Raw genomic sequence first — 19,086 nt, 5'->3', positions numbered from 1 at the left:
CATGTACCTTCAATGAATTTGAAATATACTGATTGTTTTTTTTTTCAACCATACATGTATGTTGAGGCTTTTTTCAATTTCAAATATAATTTTTTTTCTTTATCACAAAAATAAGACACAACAAAACTATAAAAAAAAAGATGAATTTAGACTAAATTCAGACAAGTGACCACCCAAATAATTGGATTTTCCTGTAAACCTTTCCAAAACAGCTTAAGCCTTTTAGATTTTATAGGATTCAATCCGATTCATATCAAGAGCTCATATGGCCACTAACCACATCCCATCTCGATTTAATAACATGTTGAATCACAATCAAATCCATACATGTAGACCTACAAATCAAATGCAATGTTGTACATGTACATACATGTATGTGTTGTCTTGAATATTCGAAATCCATACATGTACATGTATAATATTCTAAATGCTCTTCCAAATAATGCTCTTTTTAATTCTACTATTCTCTGCAGGCATCACACAGCATTTACTGTGTTACCCAAGTTGGGGTACATGTATTGTTGGAGAAACATGAAGAATTTACCTTTATCACCCAACAAATGAATCATTTGATTTGAAGACTGTATCTGTTTTCTGAGAGTACATGTATCTAAAACCCACAAAGTGTTTCCTTCCATTATAAAACCACTTGTTAACCACACAAGAGTCTCTGCTCACATTTGATAGGAAGGGGTATAGTCCTGACCATACAATCGTCTATCAGGGAAACTGGTGCTCAAGAAAAGGCCAAAAAGTATGCCCCTTTACATTTGACCCAAATCATGGACTTTTTTGGTTATTTCATTGAATGAAAGATGTTTATCAAGTTTCAACCATACTTTTATAATCGAGACCTACAAAATACAACCCTCGTGGAAAAATACATGTAAAAAAAGATGTGTTCAAAACTTCGATCTCGGTGGCTATAACCAAGGAGATATCATCTCCTTACTATAACTCACATTGAAGAAAAAAGAACACAGAAAACATTTTGAGAGTGAACAGTCATTGATATTGTAGAGGTGTTGTGGCTTAGTGGATAGGTCTCCAGACTTTGAACCACAAGGTCCTTAGTTCAAATCCCACCACATCACTCACATCCTATGGCAAGTCGTTCATCTACATTTGCCACTCTCCACCCAGGTGTAGTAAATGGGTACCCAGTGGGAAGGAATTTCTTGAATGCTCAAGTGTCTGATCAGGGTAGCTACGCTAGAGCCAGGGTAATACATGTAGTACGCAACACTAGGTGGTTTCAGAGCGCCTCGAAGTTCGTCAGTTCCAGGTATTCTCTGATCGGGAAATTTACCCCGATCAGAAAATACCACACATAATTTCCCCGAAAGAAAATACCCGCTAAATAGTAGATACTTGGCGAAATTACAAGAACTTTCGCGGGGATTTTTCCAAGGTCGCAGGTATTTTGGCAATGTGAAAGCAATTTACGGGAACTTTTAGCCCAGCGTGTCGTTGGGCGTCATTGGGCGCGGGAGCTGTGGGTGGCTGCTAGGCTAGTGATTTTGAATCTCGCGCCTTGCCTGCTTATCAGACCATAATGCGCATGCTCGTAACTTCAGGAACTTATCCCGAAGGGTATGTTTCGGGGGGAGTGTGAATGCAGGAATAATTAATGGGTATTTTTTAGCCTAAAAAAGTTCTCGTAATTTAACGGGGATTCTTGTGATCGAGGCGATTTGAAACCACCTACTTTGTATTAAAGCGCTACATAAATGTTGCATTGTATACATGTTACTATATCCCCATGATTGATCACACTCTTTCTTTTCTTTTGAAGCCAATATATACTGGAGAAAACAGTAAAAACCACCATGTGAACTCTTTGCTTGTCCATGCATTTGATTTGGGTTAGAAAGAAGGGCCTGTTTTGAAGATATTTGATATTGAATGTGGTAAGGGTAGACTTTCCAGTTGGCTTAGCATAAATCTTGTGGTTGTCTGGGAAGTTGGAGGGTCTTGAGAATATTCCCCTCTCTTTTCCCATCATCTTCCTTCTTTTCTCCCCTCTCTTTTTCCTTCTCTCTCTCCCCCTCTCTCTATTTCTCTTATTGCTCTCTATCTCTCTCTGAATCTGCATACGTGTCTCCCTGCATCAATACTTGGGTTCAAGCCACATTTTCTAACCACTAGAATGCTAAAAGACAATGCAAGAAACAATAAATGATCTACATGTTCTTCAAACCACAATTGTGTTCAATCAATTTTCGTTGTCAGAATTACATTCATATCATAGACGGGAAAAAATTAAAAAGCATTTCTGATTGATAAGAAAATCATAAAATGTAGCCCAGGATAGGAGAGTAATGTGACTTTTGTGATTCTCCCTCATGTATGTTGCAGCTACTGTATGAGAAAAGACCTTCCCCCTCTTGAACAAGAGCCGAAACCAACAAGGTGAATTCGTGGAAGAAGTATGAAAATGGGGAACCGACTTTTCAAAGCACAATGCCCCGTTTCTTTCTGGGTTCAGCTTTGGAAGGTCTAGGATGACAAGAAAAATAAACATAGATGCCACTTTGCAGCAGTGATAATATTGAAAGATGGGAGGAATAAAACCCTTTTGAACTACACATTAGGGACAGGAAATATGTCTTGAAAATTTATTGTATGTGTTGAACCACAGGGAAAACCTGAACTTCATCTCTGTTTTGGTTTCACCATCAACAGTGATTTATAAGGGATGATATTAAAGTCATGAATAATGAAATTAATCGATTGGATGGATGGATGGATGGATGAGAATGACTGAGTGAGTGGGTGAGTAGGTGAGAGAGTGGGCGTGTGAGTAGGTGAGAGTGTGGGCGTGTGAGTAGGTGCATTCATGAGAGAATGAGTGTGTGGGAGTGTGTGTTTATTGAGTGAGTGAGTGAATGAAGAATAGTGAGTGTGTTGAGTGTGTGAGTGGGTGAGCAGGTGAGTGGATGCATAGGTGAGTGGGTGCATGAATGAATGAGTGGGTGTGTGAATGAGTGACTGAGTAGGTGTTTTATTGAGTGAGTGAGTGAGTGGAGTGAGTGAGTGAGTGAGTGGTGTGTGAATGGGTGAGTACGCGAGTGAGTGGGTGCGTGAGTGGGTGCATGAATGAGTGGGTGGGTGTGTGAATGTATGACTAAGTAGGTGTTTTATTGAGTGAGTGAGTGGAGTGAGTGAGGGAGTGAGTGGTGTGTGAGTGGGTGAGTACGCGAGTGAGCGGGTGCGTGAGTGGGTGCATGAATGAATGAGTGAATGAGGGAGTCAGTGGCTGAGTGGGTGAGTGAGGAAGTGAGTGGGTAAGTGGGTGTGTGAATGAGTGGCTGAGTGAGTGAATGAATGAATGAGTGAATGAATGAAGAGTGAGTGAGTGAGTGGATGGTGGGTGTGTGAGTGGTTGAGGTGAGTGACTGGGTGCATGAATGAATAAGTGAATGAAGGAGTGGGTGTGTGGGGTGAGGGAGTGAGTGGTCAGTGAATGGGTGTGTGAGTGGGTGCTTAAACGAGTGAGTGAATGAATGAATGAATGGGTGAGTAAGGAAGTGAGTGATTCAGTGAGTGAGTGAGTAGGTCAGTGTGTGGGTCTGTGAATGTGTGAGTGAGTAGGTGCATGAATGAATGAGTGAATGAGTGGATGAGGGAGTGATTGGGTGAGTGAGTGGGTCAGTGAATGTGTGGGTGAGTGGGTGCATGAATGAAAGAGTGAATGAATGAGTGAATGATTGAATGAGGGAGTGAATGGTTGAGTGAGTATGTATATGAATGGAGGGAAGGAGGGAAGGATGGATGGATGGATGGATGAATGAATGAATGAATGAATGAATGAATGGCCAAATGAATGACTTCTTGTACTGTAAATGATTTAACCAGGCCTAATGCCCTAATCAAAGATGAAACAATGGACTTTGCATATTAGGGGCTAAGTTTAATAAAAAAATGAAATCCTGCCAGTGGAAAATCTTGCCACCATGGCTGTAAAAGTAAAGTACAGATACATGTGAACAACCTGCAAGTACATGGTATGACATACCACCAGTATTTACCTTACTTGCTCTACAGAAGTGATATGCAAGGTATCCTTTTCCGTTCCCCTACATACCTTTCACCATCAGCCTCAAAATAGACCAGAGAACAAGATCTCTTTGAATATCTGAAATGCACATGAACATGATCCCATGACCTGTGGCATATTTTCTGAGCGATATCAACAAGCAGGGGAGGTGTCCTTCAATACTTACATTAACATCAATATGTACATGCATTTGAATGCAGAGAAGATTGATCAATTTCTTGGTTTCTGGTTAAAATCATCAATAAAATTTGAAAAAAAATTGTATAGAAAATTAGAGTAGAAATTACTTCCTGCTGTAGGCCTATATGTAATTGTTAAAACTTTGAGCTCTGAAACATGTATGGGTTCATACATGTCACAATCTACACTGCTCAATTGTAACAGATTTTCACTGATATTGTGTTGCCTGATATAGCAGCCATATACAAATAAGAAAGCAGAGAGATATTTTTAATCATTTATTGTTTTCTTTCTTTTCTTGCTCCTCCTCTTATTACCTGTTCATTGACTTGGTCCTTACTGACGCCGACAGTGAGAAGAGTTTGAACGATCTCGACGTTACCGGTCCATGCCGCAAGATGAAGGGGATTGCTCCCTCTGTTGTCAGGCACTGTCGGTGAAGCATCAAACTTGAGCAGCATTTGGACTGCATCCCTGAAAATAAATCATAAATACAGTTCAATAACTAATCAGGCACAGTGGCTCAGTGGTAGAGTACCCACCCCATGAACAGGAGATTGTGGGTTCAATCCATGGCTTTAGTCTTAACCCCGGAGGGGCACTCACATATATTGGTGGTACGGGGACGTGCCGCTTTGATGACCCCCTTTTTCAGACCCAATTTTCAGTTCTCTAGATACTCCGAATGACAAAAGTTCAGTTCAGAAGCCGCCCAGCCCCGCTCGCAAGACCCCCGTTACAAGACATCTCAGTTCTCCAGCCCTACCAAAATTGTCCAGCACGAGCACCGCATGCGAGAGATGCATGTACGTCTTTGCAACTCCCTACATAATAACTAGTAGCCGCTCTACGCATGGCGAGTGCATGCACAGCGCTATGGTGCAACGTATTTGCAGTGCCGCGATCCCGTTCCGTAGACCGTTTTTCACACCGCTCGGTATATATTTAGTTCCCAAGAATCCGTATTTTACCCTTTTCGTCAGTTCCTTAGACCCCCATTTCAGAGTTTCGTCAGACACCCCCCATCAAAAAATAATTTGAGTGCCCCCCACCCTGGGGTCTTAACAAAGACTTTAATAATGGGACCTTATGCCTCCTTTGTCAGACGCTTGGGAAAGGGCAATAATAAACGTACACTGAACATGCAGTCCCTGCTGGAAGGACAGCTTACAATTGAAAAAGCTACCCTGGGTAAATAAGAGTTATTATTATTTTCAAAGCATTGACAGAATAAATTCAGTTGAATTTGATACCAGGGAGCCATAGCTGTTCGTAGATTATGCATGAAACAACTGGTGACCCTTTCTTCTGCTAATGATGTCCCTACAGTCTAAAATGGACTCTGCTTCTAAGAACATGTTCCAGTTCCTCAAAATCCTAAAAACAGTTTTTGACTGCCAAGACAGGTTTTCATATAAAAGCTGTTCCTAAAGTCACAACTAATAAGCACTACTAAAACATGATCTTAGGTCCTAAAGTCAACTGCATGAATGAACATCCTGGACAATCGAACAGGTCACCAGTCCTGTGTTAAAGTCCCGGGGGGGGCACTCAGTATATAATGCATAGTGGGTATGTGCCGCGGAGGGGACCCCCATTTTTACACTCAAATTTCCGTTCCAAGGCATAGCATTTTTGGTCTTATTGAGAAAAAAAACAAAGAAAGCCGCTCCAAGGCATAGCATTTTCTTCTTATCGAGAAAAAAGAAGGAAATCCGCTCCAAAGCTTCGTATATTTTTCATTACGCCGTTCTGGTCACATTGATCTGCTACAAGGAGCTGCAATTTTGTTGAAAAGCGGCCGTAAAGACGCTTTTTGACCATCGCCTAAGCGCGAGCGCTACCGGCGGAGACCGCGCTAGCTGCATCATGCACGATTGCCCGTTCCATAGGGATGCACATAAGCACTCACACGCTGGAGATCCGTTCCAAAGACCCCCGTTTTCACAAACAATTGTAGTTCCGAAGCCCGTTCCGAGGACCCTCCTTTTTATCAGTAAGCCCGTTCCAAGGACCCCCGTTTTCACAAACATTTGTAGTTCCGAAGCCCGTTCTGAGGACCCTCCTTTTTACAGTAAGCCCGCTCCAAGGCCCCCGTTTTTTACCTCGCCCGCGGCACACCTCTACCGCTTTTTTGGTTGAGTGCCCCCCCCCCCATTAAAGTCATGTACATGTACATTAACTGATAAAGAGCTTTATGAAGTGTCCCAAGGTATCAGAAATTAGATTACATATATATACAGAGATGTAATTTCATATCTTTACCAGCTGTGATTCATGACCACACAAATTCTGTATTTCATTTAAACCATAAAAATGTATTTCTAAATCTAAGATTATTCCAATGGAAGTCGTTCAGGTTTAAATGTATCTAATGAGAAAAATAGTAAAGTGGGATAATTACATGTATACATTTTCGGGTGGTGCATACTTTATACCGGTAATCTTTTTTCAAAGAGAGTGATATTTAAAAAAAAACAATAAAAATAGCTTCAATTAAAAGCTTCATACATGTACATGTACATGGATGTAGAGTTTTAAAGCTAAATGATAGTAGTTGCAGTAAAACACTAATTTCGTGAGAAAGTCTGTAAAACCAAAGTTAAGTATGACTATATCACCGTGGATCTACATGTAGATCTGGGACAGTTACATAAAATGAACTTTGTGGAATCATAAAACTTAAGCTGAAATACGATCACAATGAAGATCGCCAACATAGATAGGCACACGTGGGACAGTGTATTATTATTGCTGGAATAAAGACCTGATGGAAGTGACCGAATCCGGGCTTATTTTGCTTATTTCTCAGCAATTACACAATTTCTTCCAGAATCCTTTGGCACATATAATACAAACAGACACTTGGGTAGTCATTATATTAGATTCTGTAAAAAGTCATTTTGAGATCATTACCAGAACTGGAATTTATCTTAAATGTGAACAGGCTTCCATATGGCTCAAGCTACTGACAAGGACATGTACATGTAGACATGTAGACATGTAGCTGATGAATTAACTGGGGACCCTGCTATTAATGTGGAGGGTTAACAACTCCTAATGACATGATTGCATGCTTCCCTGACAGGGGTAATTGATGTTTATTGGTAGACAAAATATACTGACTGGGGGTGCTTAATGGGCTCTAAAAACAATGCCTGGTAATCAGCAATAATTTACATCTGATTGTGCCTATGATCGATCGAAGACCTCGCTCAACAGCTTAACAGCTCGTCTACAAAACGAATCTGGACTGTAAAGATATGTACAATGTTTTGTATGTCATGCCTGGAAATACAGACCTATAGGTCTATATACTTGTAAATTTTTATTAAAATGATAAATTATTTTAATCACTTCATATCTGAAACAATTTTTTATAGAAGTCTGCATCTTTTTATTTGCCTTTGTTCGAGTCTGATGCTTTTGTGCGAAATTAGGCTGATACAGAACACTATGAAATCCTGAACAGCTCCAATATGCACTCCTGTCTTGCAGTTAGGCCCTACTTGTTTTCTTAGAATCAACTTTTGATTCTGTGCTGGGTTTTTTCATAACGAAAAACTGCCACCAGATATTAGTCAATAAAAAGAAAACCTACATGTATCACGCAGGACTGGACAGTATAGGCAGTAGCCGTCAATGTTTTGTAGTCTTCTGTATAAGAATATTGCTGACGCTTTGCGTAACACCAGACTCATAAAAACGCAAAGCCATAGCTGAAGCCCCTGCCCAGTGCCCTTTTCATAAACCCATCCTCCAATTAGCCGCCTAAGAGTAATGCGGATAATTCAATAAAAATTGCGTTCACAAACTCCGAAAATAATCCGCACTATTTTTACGAGCGCCCGTCCTGAAAAAGGCGGATAATCGTCATGACAACTGGACATGCCCCCTCCAATGCACTGGTGTTGGAAAAGGGTGACCTTGTGACCGCACCATGGCAATTATCCGCATTATTTGGAAATGCGTTCATAAAGTCAAAATCTGGTCCCGATGCTGCCATTATGTGGATGATTGCAGCATCAAAATAATGCGGATAACTCTGGTCCTCCTCCGATTTTACGACCAAATTAGATCCTGCTATTAGCCGCATAATTGGGTTTATGAAAGGGGTATAGATTACAGGCTAGCTACTCACTAGTTGAAAACAAGACACAACATTCATTTGCATTGAGGTCTCACCGAAACTCTAGTTGGCCTTCGAAGCCTGCAAAACGCTCTTTAAACATAGAGTACATGTACATGTACAGTAGAGTAAGATTTACATGAGCTTTCGCACGTAAACAGCATGGAAGAAGCTGCCCTAATTCAGAACACCTTTCTTTTCTTAAAAATAGCAAGCATTCTCGTGACCCCGGGGTGCCTACCGAGGTGCTTCAAGTTCACTTCCAATTTTAGGAAAACACCCTCACCCTGCCCGGTGTGAGCTCTTCCACATGCTGTCAGATCCAATCCGAAACCTAGACCGTGAATGGGGTGCAGGAGTGGTTCGATGCAATTATTAAAGAGATAATCATACTTTGATGGGATGAGGGGAACTTGAAAGGTCAAGTAAACCTCAAAAAGTTGTTTTGAATGAGTAGAGGAAAAATTAATAAGCGCAGCTATAAGATTTTGAGCAAAATTAGACATCAGCGTGACAAATACGGTGTCAAGTTTCAAAATTTTGCTGGATTTTGGAAAAAACAGTAAATACATGTACAAGTATGCACATCTTACGTTGTATAGAACATGTATGCAAATGATGACCAACTATTTCTTTTGCATTTTGTGACAAAAAATACAGTATGAACAGTAAAAAGAAAATAAATACATTTACGTGTTATTTTTAAGAAAATAGGGGGAAATGGTTAAAAGGGTGTCTTCCAGTATAGGGCATTTTCCCCCATTATTGGTCTAGAACCTTGATTTTGAATCAATGAATGCAGAAAATATACGTATAGGGCCCCTATAAATATTTTGTAGGTTGGAGAAGTTCTCTGAATTTAACAGACAATTTGGTGAGTAGGTCTGAGTACACCACACAAAAGTTATTGTTTTCTGCAATTGGCCCTGGTCAAGATATTTTGACAGAATATTGGAAAAAAGTGGACTAATTTCAGTTCGAAAACTCAAAACTCAACCAGCAGAGTGAGAGCCTCTTTTAGAGGTACATGTACAGTATCCACTCTTAAAGGGGAAGTTCACCCTGACCAAATGTTTATTGTAAAAATAGCAGAAAAAATAATAAGAAATATTGCCGAAGGTTTGAGAAAAATTCATCAAATAATTAAAAAGTTATTAAAATTTCAATTATTTGATTTGTGACGTCATATGCGAGCAGTATTCCTACATAGCGAATGGTAAAAAATCAATGACATGTCATTTTCTCAGAAAATTGAAAATGTTTTTCACTGGAACTTTTGTATATCAATAGAAAAATCATTTCACACCCGATCATAAAAAGAAAACAAAATTAAGTTATCAGGAACCATACAAAATTTGAAATTCATACATTTTATATTACAAAACACATGGGGCAGCTGCTCGTTTATGACGTCACAAATCCAAAATTTTGAACTGTAATAACTTTCTTACTCTTTAACGGATTTTCCTCAAACTTTCACCAATATTTTTGATTATTTTTTCTGCTATTTTTACAACAAAGTTTTCTTCAGGGTGAACTTCCCCTTTAAACACCGAAACCAAATTCTTTGAAAATGCCTATAATGTTGACACACAATAGAATGAAATTGAGGAGGATTGATGTTTCTGACACTTGGATTGAAAGAAAGAGACAGTGGACATTTTCATCTTTCACAACGTTGTTCTTGCTGAGTTGCAAATGGTGAACCTGGGGGCATGCACCAGGGTCAAGTGCCCCTTCCCTTTTATAAAAAAAAAATGTGTATGAATACCCATACTATAGGTATGTTGTGCTTATTCTTGTTCCCCCTTATACATTTAAATAGAAGTGAAGATGGAAATGCATGTACATAGGTCCCCTTTTTTAATGGAGATATTTTTTTTCCGCTAGTCATATATTTTTCTGAGAATCCTGGTTCCACCCCATTGCAATTTGATAATGGAAAGTACTGTTTTCTCTTTCATATGATTGGGCATGATCGTTCAGGCGTGTTTACATCAAAACTAAGACATTTTTTGCATTTCTTAAAAAGCTCCCTCTGATTCTCTTTCCATTTACCCCCTACAGTCAACCACAGTGGCCATGGAACAGTTTTGAAAGATGAGGCAGTAACCATGGAAACAATCAGATTTTTACATTTTTGTACATGATTTTGAAAAAGTGCCCCCCCCCCCCCCCGCGCGACAGCCCCTGGACCACCATCAGTTAATCCCTGGTTCTTCTGTATCATTTATGTTGACTTTCATTGAAAATCTACAGGTGCAGCAGATATACTTGTTGACTTTAAATTCATTCTGCTGTTATGTATAAATGTATGTACCGAGGTTCATCTTCAAACACATGCTACAAGTTATGATCTGCCCACAATTTGGGCAAAAAAAGTAGTTTTACCATGGGTTAGTTTTACTGTCAGGTTTTTGTTTCTTCCTGTTTGTATACAGTAATTAATTTCACATTCTCAGTCTGTTGTGTCTATTTTGAAAGAATATATGCTCTCTCTTCATGACTTGGAAAATATGTGGCCTATCTGGTTTTATGAAGGTTTCATCAATCTTTTTTTTTCAATGCCTTCCTGTTTTGTAGCACAGGTTTATTGCCCCCTTTCTGCTTTACATCTGATAATATGATCTCTGTTTTTTAGAAGGTTGGTTTTGGTTTTGATTAGGAACCTACATTACAATGAAGTTGCATGGGTGTACACTTACAGTATGTACAGCACATGTAGCCTATACAAGTATATTTTATAGACCGTAGGCCTAATAAATCAACTTTAATGTCTGTATTTAAGTATTGCAAATCCATACACATATAAAGGCAGGTGTACAAGTGGATGGGGTATGCATATAGGCCTACTACGTACAACTGAATAGAGTATTAAATAATAATCAAAATTGGATAGTGACAAATAACATATGAATTTCCACAACTTTGTGAAAAGTCTTGATTTTAGACCTTTATACATGTACACTTTCAATGTTTGGTTGAAACCTGACCCATTTCAAGGGTCATTGTGGCAAAGAACAGAGGTGTATAAAAACATACAAAAATATTTAGGGGGCACATGTAGGCAGAATTTTAGAGTCAAAGTTTCATAACTTTCACCTTTCTTATAACAAACTCTAATTTTTAGAAAGATTTAATATATTTTTAGTGTTCTTTCATTTCCTTTTTGTTTTGTTATTTTTTATTTTTATTTTTTGGGGGTCTTGGTCTTGGAAGTCCAGGACCTACATGTACCTCCTCCCCCCTTAATGCCAGCAGCTGAGAATGCCAAACATCTCTGTTGTTTAAGGGTGCGTTTATTCGACACTTTTTTACCCTAGAATCATGATTAGAATCATGATTGAAATCACGATTCTGCAGAATCACGATTGCGTTTAGTCGAAATTGAATATAATCATGATTAGAATCAAAAACATGAAACACGAAAAAAGGGGCGTTTGGAAAGACGTTTCTGTAGAATCACGAACGAAAAAGGTCGTATAAACGATATCGTGATTTGAATCATGATTCTATGACGTCATTGTGTCGTGCTTCTTCCAGGTTCGACTCAAAGGCGCGCGCTGTGTTTCGTGCAGGTTAATTTTCGTGTAGCAGTATTGCCAGCATTTAGGAATTATCATTCTGTGTATTGTACCCCCGGGGTTGTACTGTAGCGTCATTTGTATATTTCATTGTTTTCATCAATCATTTCTTCAAGTTCCAAAGGCACAAATTGGACTAATCGACGATGAATTAACTCAGGGCTCTGCTTTGTGCTTTGGGCTCAGCCTGAAGCACGAGCATCCCTTACCGGGATTCACAGAAATAAGACGATCCCTTTCAGCGGCGCTTGCGAGGGAGGGATTTCAACGGAGATGTGGCACCGCCTGTCGAGACAAAATTAACAGAATTCGTGCCCAGTACAGGACCATCATAGACAAGAAAAATCGATCGGGAGATGGGAGGGAGGATAATGACCCCTTCTGGTTCCCGATCAAAAACAATATGAGGTACAATACACGGAATTCTGGAAGTAAAAGATTTATTTTTCGGAAGCCGAGTAAGCGTTGCACTTGCACAAACGTTTGCTCGTTAGCTCCGGCGGCAGCAAAAATCTAGCAGCCGACGTGAAGTTAGAAACACGTGCGAAAATGTTGACCTATACTTCCTGGGTCAAACTGCGCACTGTGATGCGCACTGGATCGGCCCGAATTCAGGGAGAAACAGCGTTAGAAAGATGGTCGTATAAACGCTGATTCTGTCGGATCGTGATTCATGCTGCTGTTTTGAATCATGATTCAAATTGTGATTCAAATCATGATTCTGGGTCGAGGTCGCATAAACGCAGCCTAAGACATTTGTTGCACTGGTTCTTGTTTTTTTTTCCAGTTTGCATTTGTCCCTCAAATCAACTTCACAGAGGTGTACATGATGCCAGTTCCTGATTTCACTTCTTTGTGTGCTCTCTCTCTCTCTTCAGTCAACAATCTTCCTATTCTTGGGTGTCCTCCAACTCCAAGCTGAAGTGCCTTATGAGAAGTTACTGTTTATTATGTTGTCATGCTTCAATGACTTACTCATAAATAAACAATCTCTGCCTATTTCCCTCAATTACATGTATACAGCTTCTGTTCCAGTGGTCCACAAATCTGTATACAGGACTTGCTCTGTATACACGGCTTGCACTGAAGTGCATTCTTACAACCGAACATCACAAAAACTGAAGTGCATTCTTTAGTGTATTTTTGGAATGGGGGGGTAAAGAAACCAAAAGGTCATTTCCATGTGACCTAGTTTTGATTATCATGGTCAAATGAAAACCCTCTAATCCCTAGTGGGTATTGGGGTCACACATTCCAAGTTAAAGGTCTTCAAGAACAAAATAGCTGTTGGCCGTACATGTAGGCCTAAAGTGTTCCGTGGACATGTACATGTAAGCCGACATGTATACAAAATATTAAAATAAGAAAGCTATTATCAAAGTCAATACCGTGCTATACATGTACATGTAGGCCTACATGTACAAGGGGTTTTTTTTAATTGAAATTTTAAATCAGGTGCAGACTTTACATACATGTACATTTGTAGGACTACATGTAGGGCATACAGTCCTAAGAGTTACAACAGTCATCACAAAAGGAACATCAAACACATATGTGTAGGTGGCTCTACTACAGGTACGTGTTGGCTTTACATACATGTCTCAAGTCAGCTAGCCATGGATAATCTTGTCTGCCTCAAATGGAAACTTTTTATGCAAGAAATCTGTTGACAGTGTATCAAAGAAAGTTCCTTTCAAATGAATAATATGCCTCATTGCTTCAATTGGTTCTTGCACATTTATTATGTAAGTACATATAGCAGTCTCTGTTGTCTAGTGACAATGTAGTGAAAGTTTGAAGATAAAAATAGGTTTCGACAATTTGGCACAGGTTGGTGATCATGGTGTCAAAATGCACAGATTCTTACAAGATTTCAAAAGTCCCTTGCTCAGTCATCCTTGCTGCGTATAGCCATTGCATTGCTCTCTATGCTTTCTAAGAGGCTGTTCTCACTACGTTCCTAAAACTAGTTTACTGGAAACTAGTTTAGAGGGCCGTTCTTCGGGAAGCGATCTTCGCACATTTTGAGCGCGCTACTCCACAAGACAGGTGTAGAATGCCTATGGTGCGGTTTCAAATTTCGCGCGAAACGTGTCACCCCACTGAGAGCGTCTCCATAGCAACAAGAGCGCTTTACGTGAAGTGATTTTGAAAACCACTTTCGTGTGATCAAGTGAGAACGCTAGCAAAGCGATCTTCCAAAGTGGTTTCCTGAATCGGTTTCCAGTAAACTAGTTTTAGAAAGCGTAATGAGAACGGCCTCTAAAACTATTTTACTGGAAGCCGATTCAGGAAACCAGTTTGGAAGATCGCTTTGCTAGAGTTCCCACTTGATAACACGAAAGTGGTTTTCTATTAATCACTTCACGTAAAGCGTTCTTGTTGCTATGGAAATGCTCTCAGTGGGATGACATGTTTCGCGCGAAATCCGAAACCGCAGCATAGGCATTCTACACCTGTCGTGTGGAGTAGCGCGCTCAAAATGTGCAAAGATCGCTTCCCGAAGAACAGTTGTGTCCTCACTTAGGTTAAAACCAGTTTAACGAGGCAAAGCGATCTTGAAAAGTACATCGCGAGGTGGTTTTCCAAACTGGTTTGGAAGATCGCTTCCAAGACCGCTTCCACCGTTCTCACTACGTGTTAAACTAGTTTCCACTAAACTAGTTTCCAGTAAACTAGTTTTAGGAACGTAGTGAGAACAGCCTCAAACTCTGGCATATACATGTAGGCCTGGTATTATCCAGGACCAAACAGGTTCAACTGATAATGTCCTATAAGTCTTTTCTGATGTCTTGGGACTTTGGTCCTCAAGTAAAAGCATCACATGACATGAATGGTTGTCACATGATGAAAAATAATCATCAATAATATCATTTTTTTACACTGAACTGTAAATGCGCATGAGAATAGCACGTAGACTTGCCATTTCCTTGCCAGTATTCTCCAGTAAGCTTGTCAAAATCCTTCGGAAGCTGAAGGAAATCCCCAATTTCACCCCTCAATATTACCACCATAATCTAACATCTTTCAAATGTTAGGCAGCCCACCGACATCGGGATTTTCATTACTGCTTCTTCCTACTGTTCAGACGTCCTTGTTCAAACTGGCGAAATTGTATCAGAGCCTTGTCGCACACATCACATAAGAGATACTACCTGTATGCAACATACAGTATTAAACTTGCTATAAACCAACTTTAACTTGAATGGAATCCTTGATTTTTATTGTCTGTTATGCATGTTACCATGGTAGCGGTACATGAACAGAAGATGAAAATATTCAAAAACATGTGTTTCATGTAACATGGTCCACACATCCATAATATTTCCATCATGCTCAATCAACACATTTTTTAATAACCATCTAAACATTGGATTTCAAACCTTTTTCTGTTTGAACCATGAGTAGCTCAAGTGACTTGTTGATCATATCAAAATACCAGTAAACGTTTTTGAAAACGTAAACTGAATGAAATGATTAAAGGCATGCATTTTAGTCAAGATTGTGCTAAAGCAAAACAAGCTTTATATTCTTCTTTTCATTGATGATTCTAGCATATTATCAATTGAACGCACCCTAAAATTGATGTCAAGGTTTTTTTTTAATAAAATTATTGTACATGATATTGAAGCTTGTATTTTTCCTTCTCTTTTTATAAAGCCTATGTAGATGTACATCAATATTGTTATACTTAGTAGTTTTTTTTTGCCAAAAAGCAGCCTGAGAAAGTTTTTAAATCATATTTTTGCCTTGTGTGAATAGGTCATGAGCCTCATATCTAATGATATTTGCCAATGATACAGGGCTCGCATCTATTTCGGTTCGGCACTGGGGGATTATCAAAAGGATCTGCGGGATACAAGTAGTTCTCTATTTGAATTGCAGACAAACACTTAAAGTATTATTAAAACACAAGACAATAACTTCACAAATTTGACAAAGACACAATGCATTTTAAATTGAATATTTCTCCAGCACTGTGTACTTATGTAGTGATGAAAATTTTAAAAAGATAGAAGGCTACAGCATCCAACATATTGATTTCTTCTTTTTTAATATCAGATTAGATATTTTTCAAAACAGACGATTTTGGAAAGAATCTTGTTTAGTTTCTGAGATGAAAGTTGGGCTTCAAATTAAGTTACACTCTGAAAGGCATGACAAAATCCAAGATTTTAAAACAATTACCTCAATATCCCATTCAAAGCCATTTAAACTTGAGGAATTTATAGAATACAAATGTAAACTCAGGCAATTCCTACCTGTACTACTAGCTGGAAAGGCGATTTTGATGTTTTTATCTTGAACAAAGTTCATGAAAATATTAACTGTAATTTAAAGTCAAGTGATTTAATACCTGTGGCCATTAAGTACGGCATGGTGAAGAGGAGTGTAGCCAGACGAATCCTGACAGTTGGGACCTAGAGCTCTCCGGAAACTGAAACAAAAACAGATCAAAACAAATTATTAATGTCTGTATTATTCATGGACCTCTCACAAAGCGCTCTGCTGAAAAGGATTAGCAGTGACGGTCTTTGGCCGAAAGGAGGGGTTTCGTTGCATGTCCATTTGTGATAGGTCCATGGTATATTCTAGCATTTCAATGAAAAGAGAAATACATTGTACAACCAGTGATGGCATCATGTAGCCAAAGGGGGCATCATGTAGCCAAAGGGGGCATCTACCCTCCTAGATGTAAAAAGTAGTGAACTACATGTACATGTATTAAAGGACAAGGTCAAGTCCACCTCAGAAAAGTGTTAATTTAAATCAATATTAGAGAAAAATCAGACAAGCACAATGCTGAAAATTTCATCAAAATCGGATGTAAAATAAGAAAGTTATGAAATTTCAAAGTTTCGCTTATTTTCAACAAAATAGTTATATGAACGAGCCACTTACGTCCAAATGAGAGAGTCGATGACGTCACTCACTATTTCTTTTGTTTTTTATTGTTTGAATTATACAATATTTCAATTTTTACGAATTTGATGATTAGGACCTCATTGCCTGAAGCACAAAATGTTAAAATAATGGAATTCCACGTGTTCAGGGAGGAATGAAACTTGATTCACATGACAATGACAAGAAAATAAAAATATTTCATATTTCATGTAATAAAATACAAAAGAAATAGTGAGTGAGTGATGTCATCAACTCTCTCATTTGGATGTAACTGGCTCGTTCAAATAACTATTTTGTTGAAAATAAGCAAAACTTTAAAATGCCATAACTTTCTTATTTTACAGTGTCCGATTTTGATGAAATTTTCAGTGTTATGTTTGTTGAATTTTTCTCTTCTTATTCAAATCAAGTTTTTGTTGGGGTGGACTTGTCCTTTAAGGAGTGAAAAAGAAAGTACATGTAGCTAGGGAAGGAAGGAAGATGAGTATTATGCACCTACATGTACATGTATCTAATATTCAGAGACCATGGGAGGGTTGGGGGAGGGGGGAAAGGGTGGCTTCTTACCCTGGTCCCAACCCTGTCATGATTACAGGAAGTAATTTTGCTTTAAATTCAACAGAATAGTCATAAGATAATAAGCTCTCTGAAACTCGTTTTATGTAAAAAAAAAAAAACAATAAAAAACTTCTATTAAAACAAAGGGCTTTTTGTGTACATAAACCTTAGCAGTCTTTAAAAATGTGTCACAATGCTATACGATTACCAGGAAAATTGCACTTGGAATATAGGCAAACATACACCTGTTTAAAAGCAAGCTAAAATAATCTCTCTTTTTTTGCTAGTTCATGAACCCCTTTTAATCTTATTAGGGAAAATGTGTATTCTTAAAACTCAAAACCACAAACAATGAAACAGTTTGAACTTGGGACACTGTACATTTGACAATGGCTGAGTCATTACAATAAGCGGTGCTGCACCATCCCGAGTTTGCTCAATCTCGAGATTTTAGCCCGATCAGCCCTCTTCGCGATTAATCTCGAGATTCAAGAAACCCCGTCTCCACCATCGCACGAAGAGCGATTCTTGCTCGAGCGAGGCAACAAGCCCGATATTCCGAGCATGCGCACTTTCGATCTTGGAGTTTCAACGGCCCGCGCTTTTGAATAACTTCCCGCGATATGCAATCAAGTTCATGTACTCTTTCGCCGAATTCGACCGTTGTTATGCAACAATCCTCTCAGCTCAGCCGCGCTATAATTATAAGCGAGTGAAGTATTCTTCGTTTAATATGATGGCGGACTCCGAGGCAACGACAGAGGGGGAGAGAGAGAGAGAGGGGAGGAAAGAAATGCTATTTGCTCACATTTTGCGAAGGAATAAGACGACAATGCTGTCAGTATTGTTATTGACTATGACCATCGTCGATAATGAGCGCCTCCCCCATCGGTCTGGTCTCTCCGAAAATCCATTCACGGGGGGCTTGACACCATCGTTGCTGATTGGGGAATTGATGAACGCTATGATAAAGTTGACTTTCGCATGCGTTCGGTATAATCGCTGTTTATGTTTTTACCAAGGCGGAAATGGAACGCGAATTGCATTATGGACTGAAGGTCATGAATAAATTAACCCGAGTCCAAACCCGAGTGCGTCTGCACCTACGAATTAGCGCGATAATTCGTAAATAGCGCGCTATTTTGCAAATAAACCCGAGTTGACTTGGGATTGCAATCTCGAGATTAATCCTACGAACTAGCGCGATAATTGCGTCTGCATTACAAACAATCTCGAGATTTTTCAGATCGGGATAATTTGCCGGATCAGAAATAGCGCGCTAATTTGAAAACTCGGGATGGTGCAGACGGCCCTAATGGAATCATCTACAACTGCCTCGAGCACTGTAGCTCCATGCATAGAGTGAACCCTAACTCTCATTAGATTTATAATCTTTATCTTACGACATTGTAAAAGTACACTTGTAATGCCCGGTTGACACTTGCACGCATTGTGGTGCCCGCATTGCCCCGCATTGATGCGTGCCAGTGCGGGACACTTTATGGCACGACTTGGCTATATCAGTGTCCCGACACATTCAAGACATGTTTGCGCATTGTTTGCACATAGTTCGCGCATAGTTCACTAAGAGTTCGCGCATAATTCACGCACTGTCCCGACGTGCTTTCAGCAAATATTCTCGACACCCTATTCTGTGACGTATCTAGCGC

The 19,086-nt window shown here is 39.3% G+C and overlaps 1 protein-coding gene across 1 annotated transcript in view; it reads right to left on the bottom strand.

Moving 5' to 3' along the window:
• Window positions 1-19,086, bottom strand: part of LOC121420957 (ankyrin repeat and SAM domain-containing protein 1A-like) — a 61,301-nt gene that overhangs the window by 30,760 nt on the left and 11,455 nt on the right. Inside the window, exons 2-3 of the mRNA XM_041615515.1 lie at window positions 16,311-16,391; window positions 4,558-4,714 (exon numbers count right to left, since the gene is read on the bottom strand). Coding sequence (XP_041471449.1) covers window positions 4,558-4,714; window positions 16,311-16,391 — 238 coding nt within the window. The remainder of the gene's footprint in view (window positions 1-4,557; window positions 4,715-16,310; window positions 16,392-19,086) is intronic.

Source organism: Lytechinus variegatus, chromosome 9 (genome assembly GCF_018143015.1).
Source record: "Lytechinus variegatus isolate NC3 chromosome 9, Lvar_3.0, whole genome shotgun sequence".
Lineage (NCBI taxonomy): Eukaryota > Metazoa > Echinodermata > Echinoidea > Temnopleuroida > Toxopneustidae > Lytechinus > Lytechinus variegatus.
This window is presented reverse-complemented; position numbering and strand designations above follow the sequence as displayed.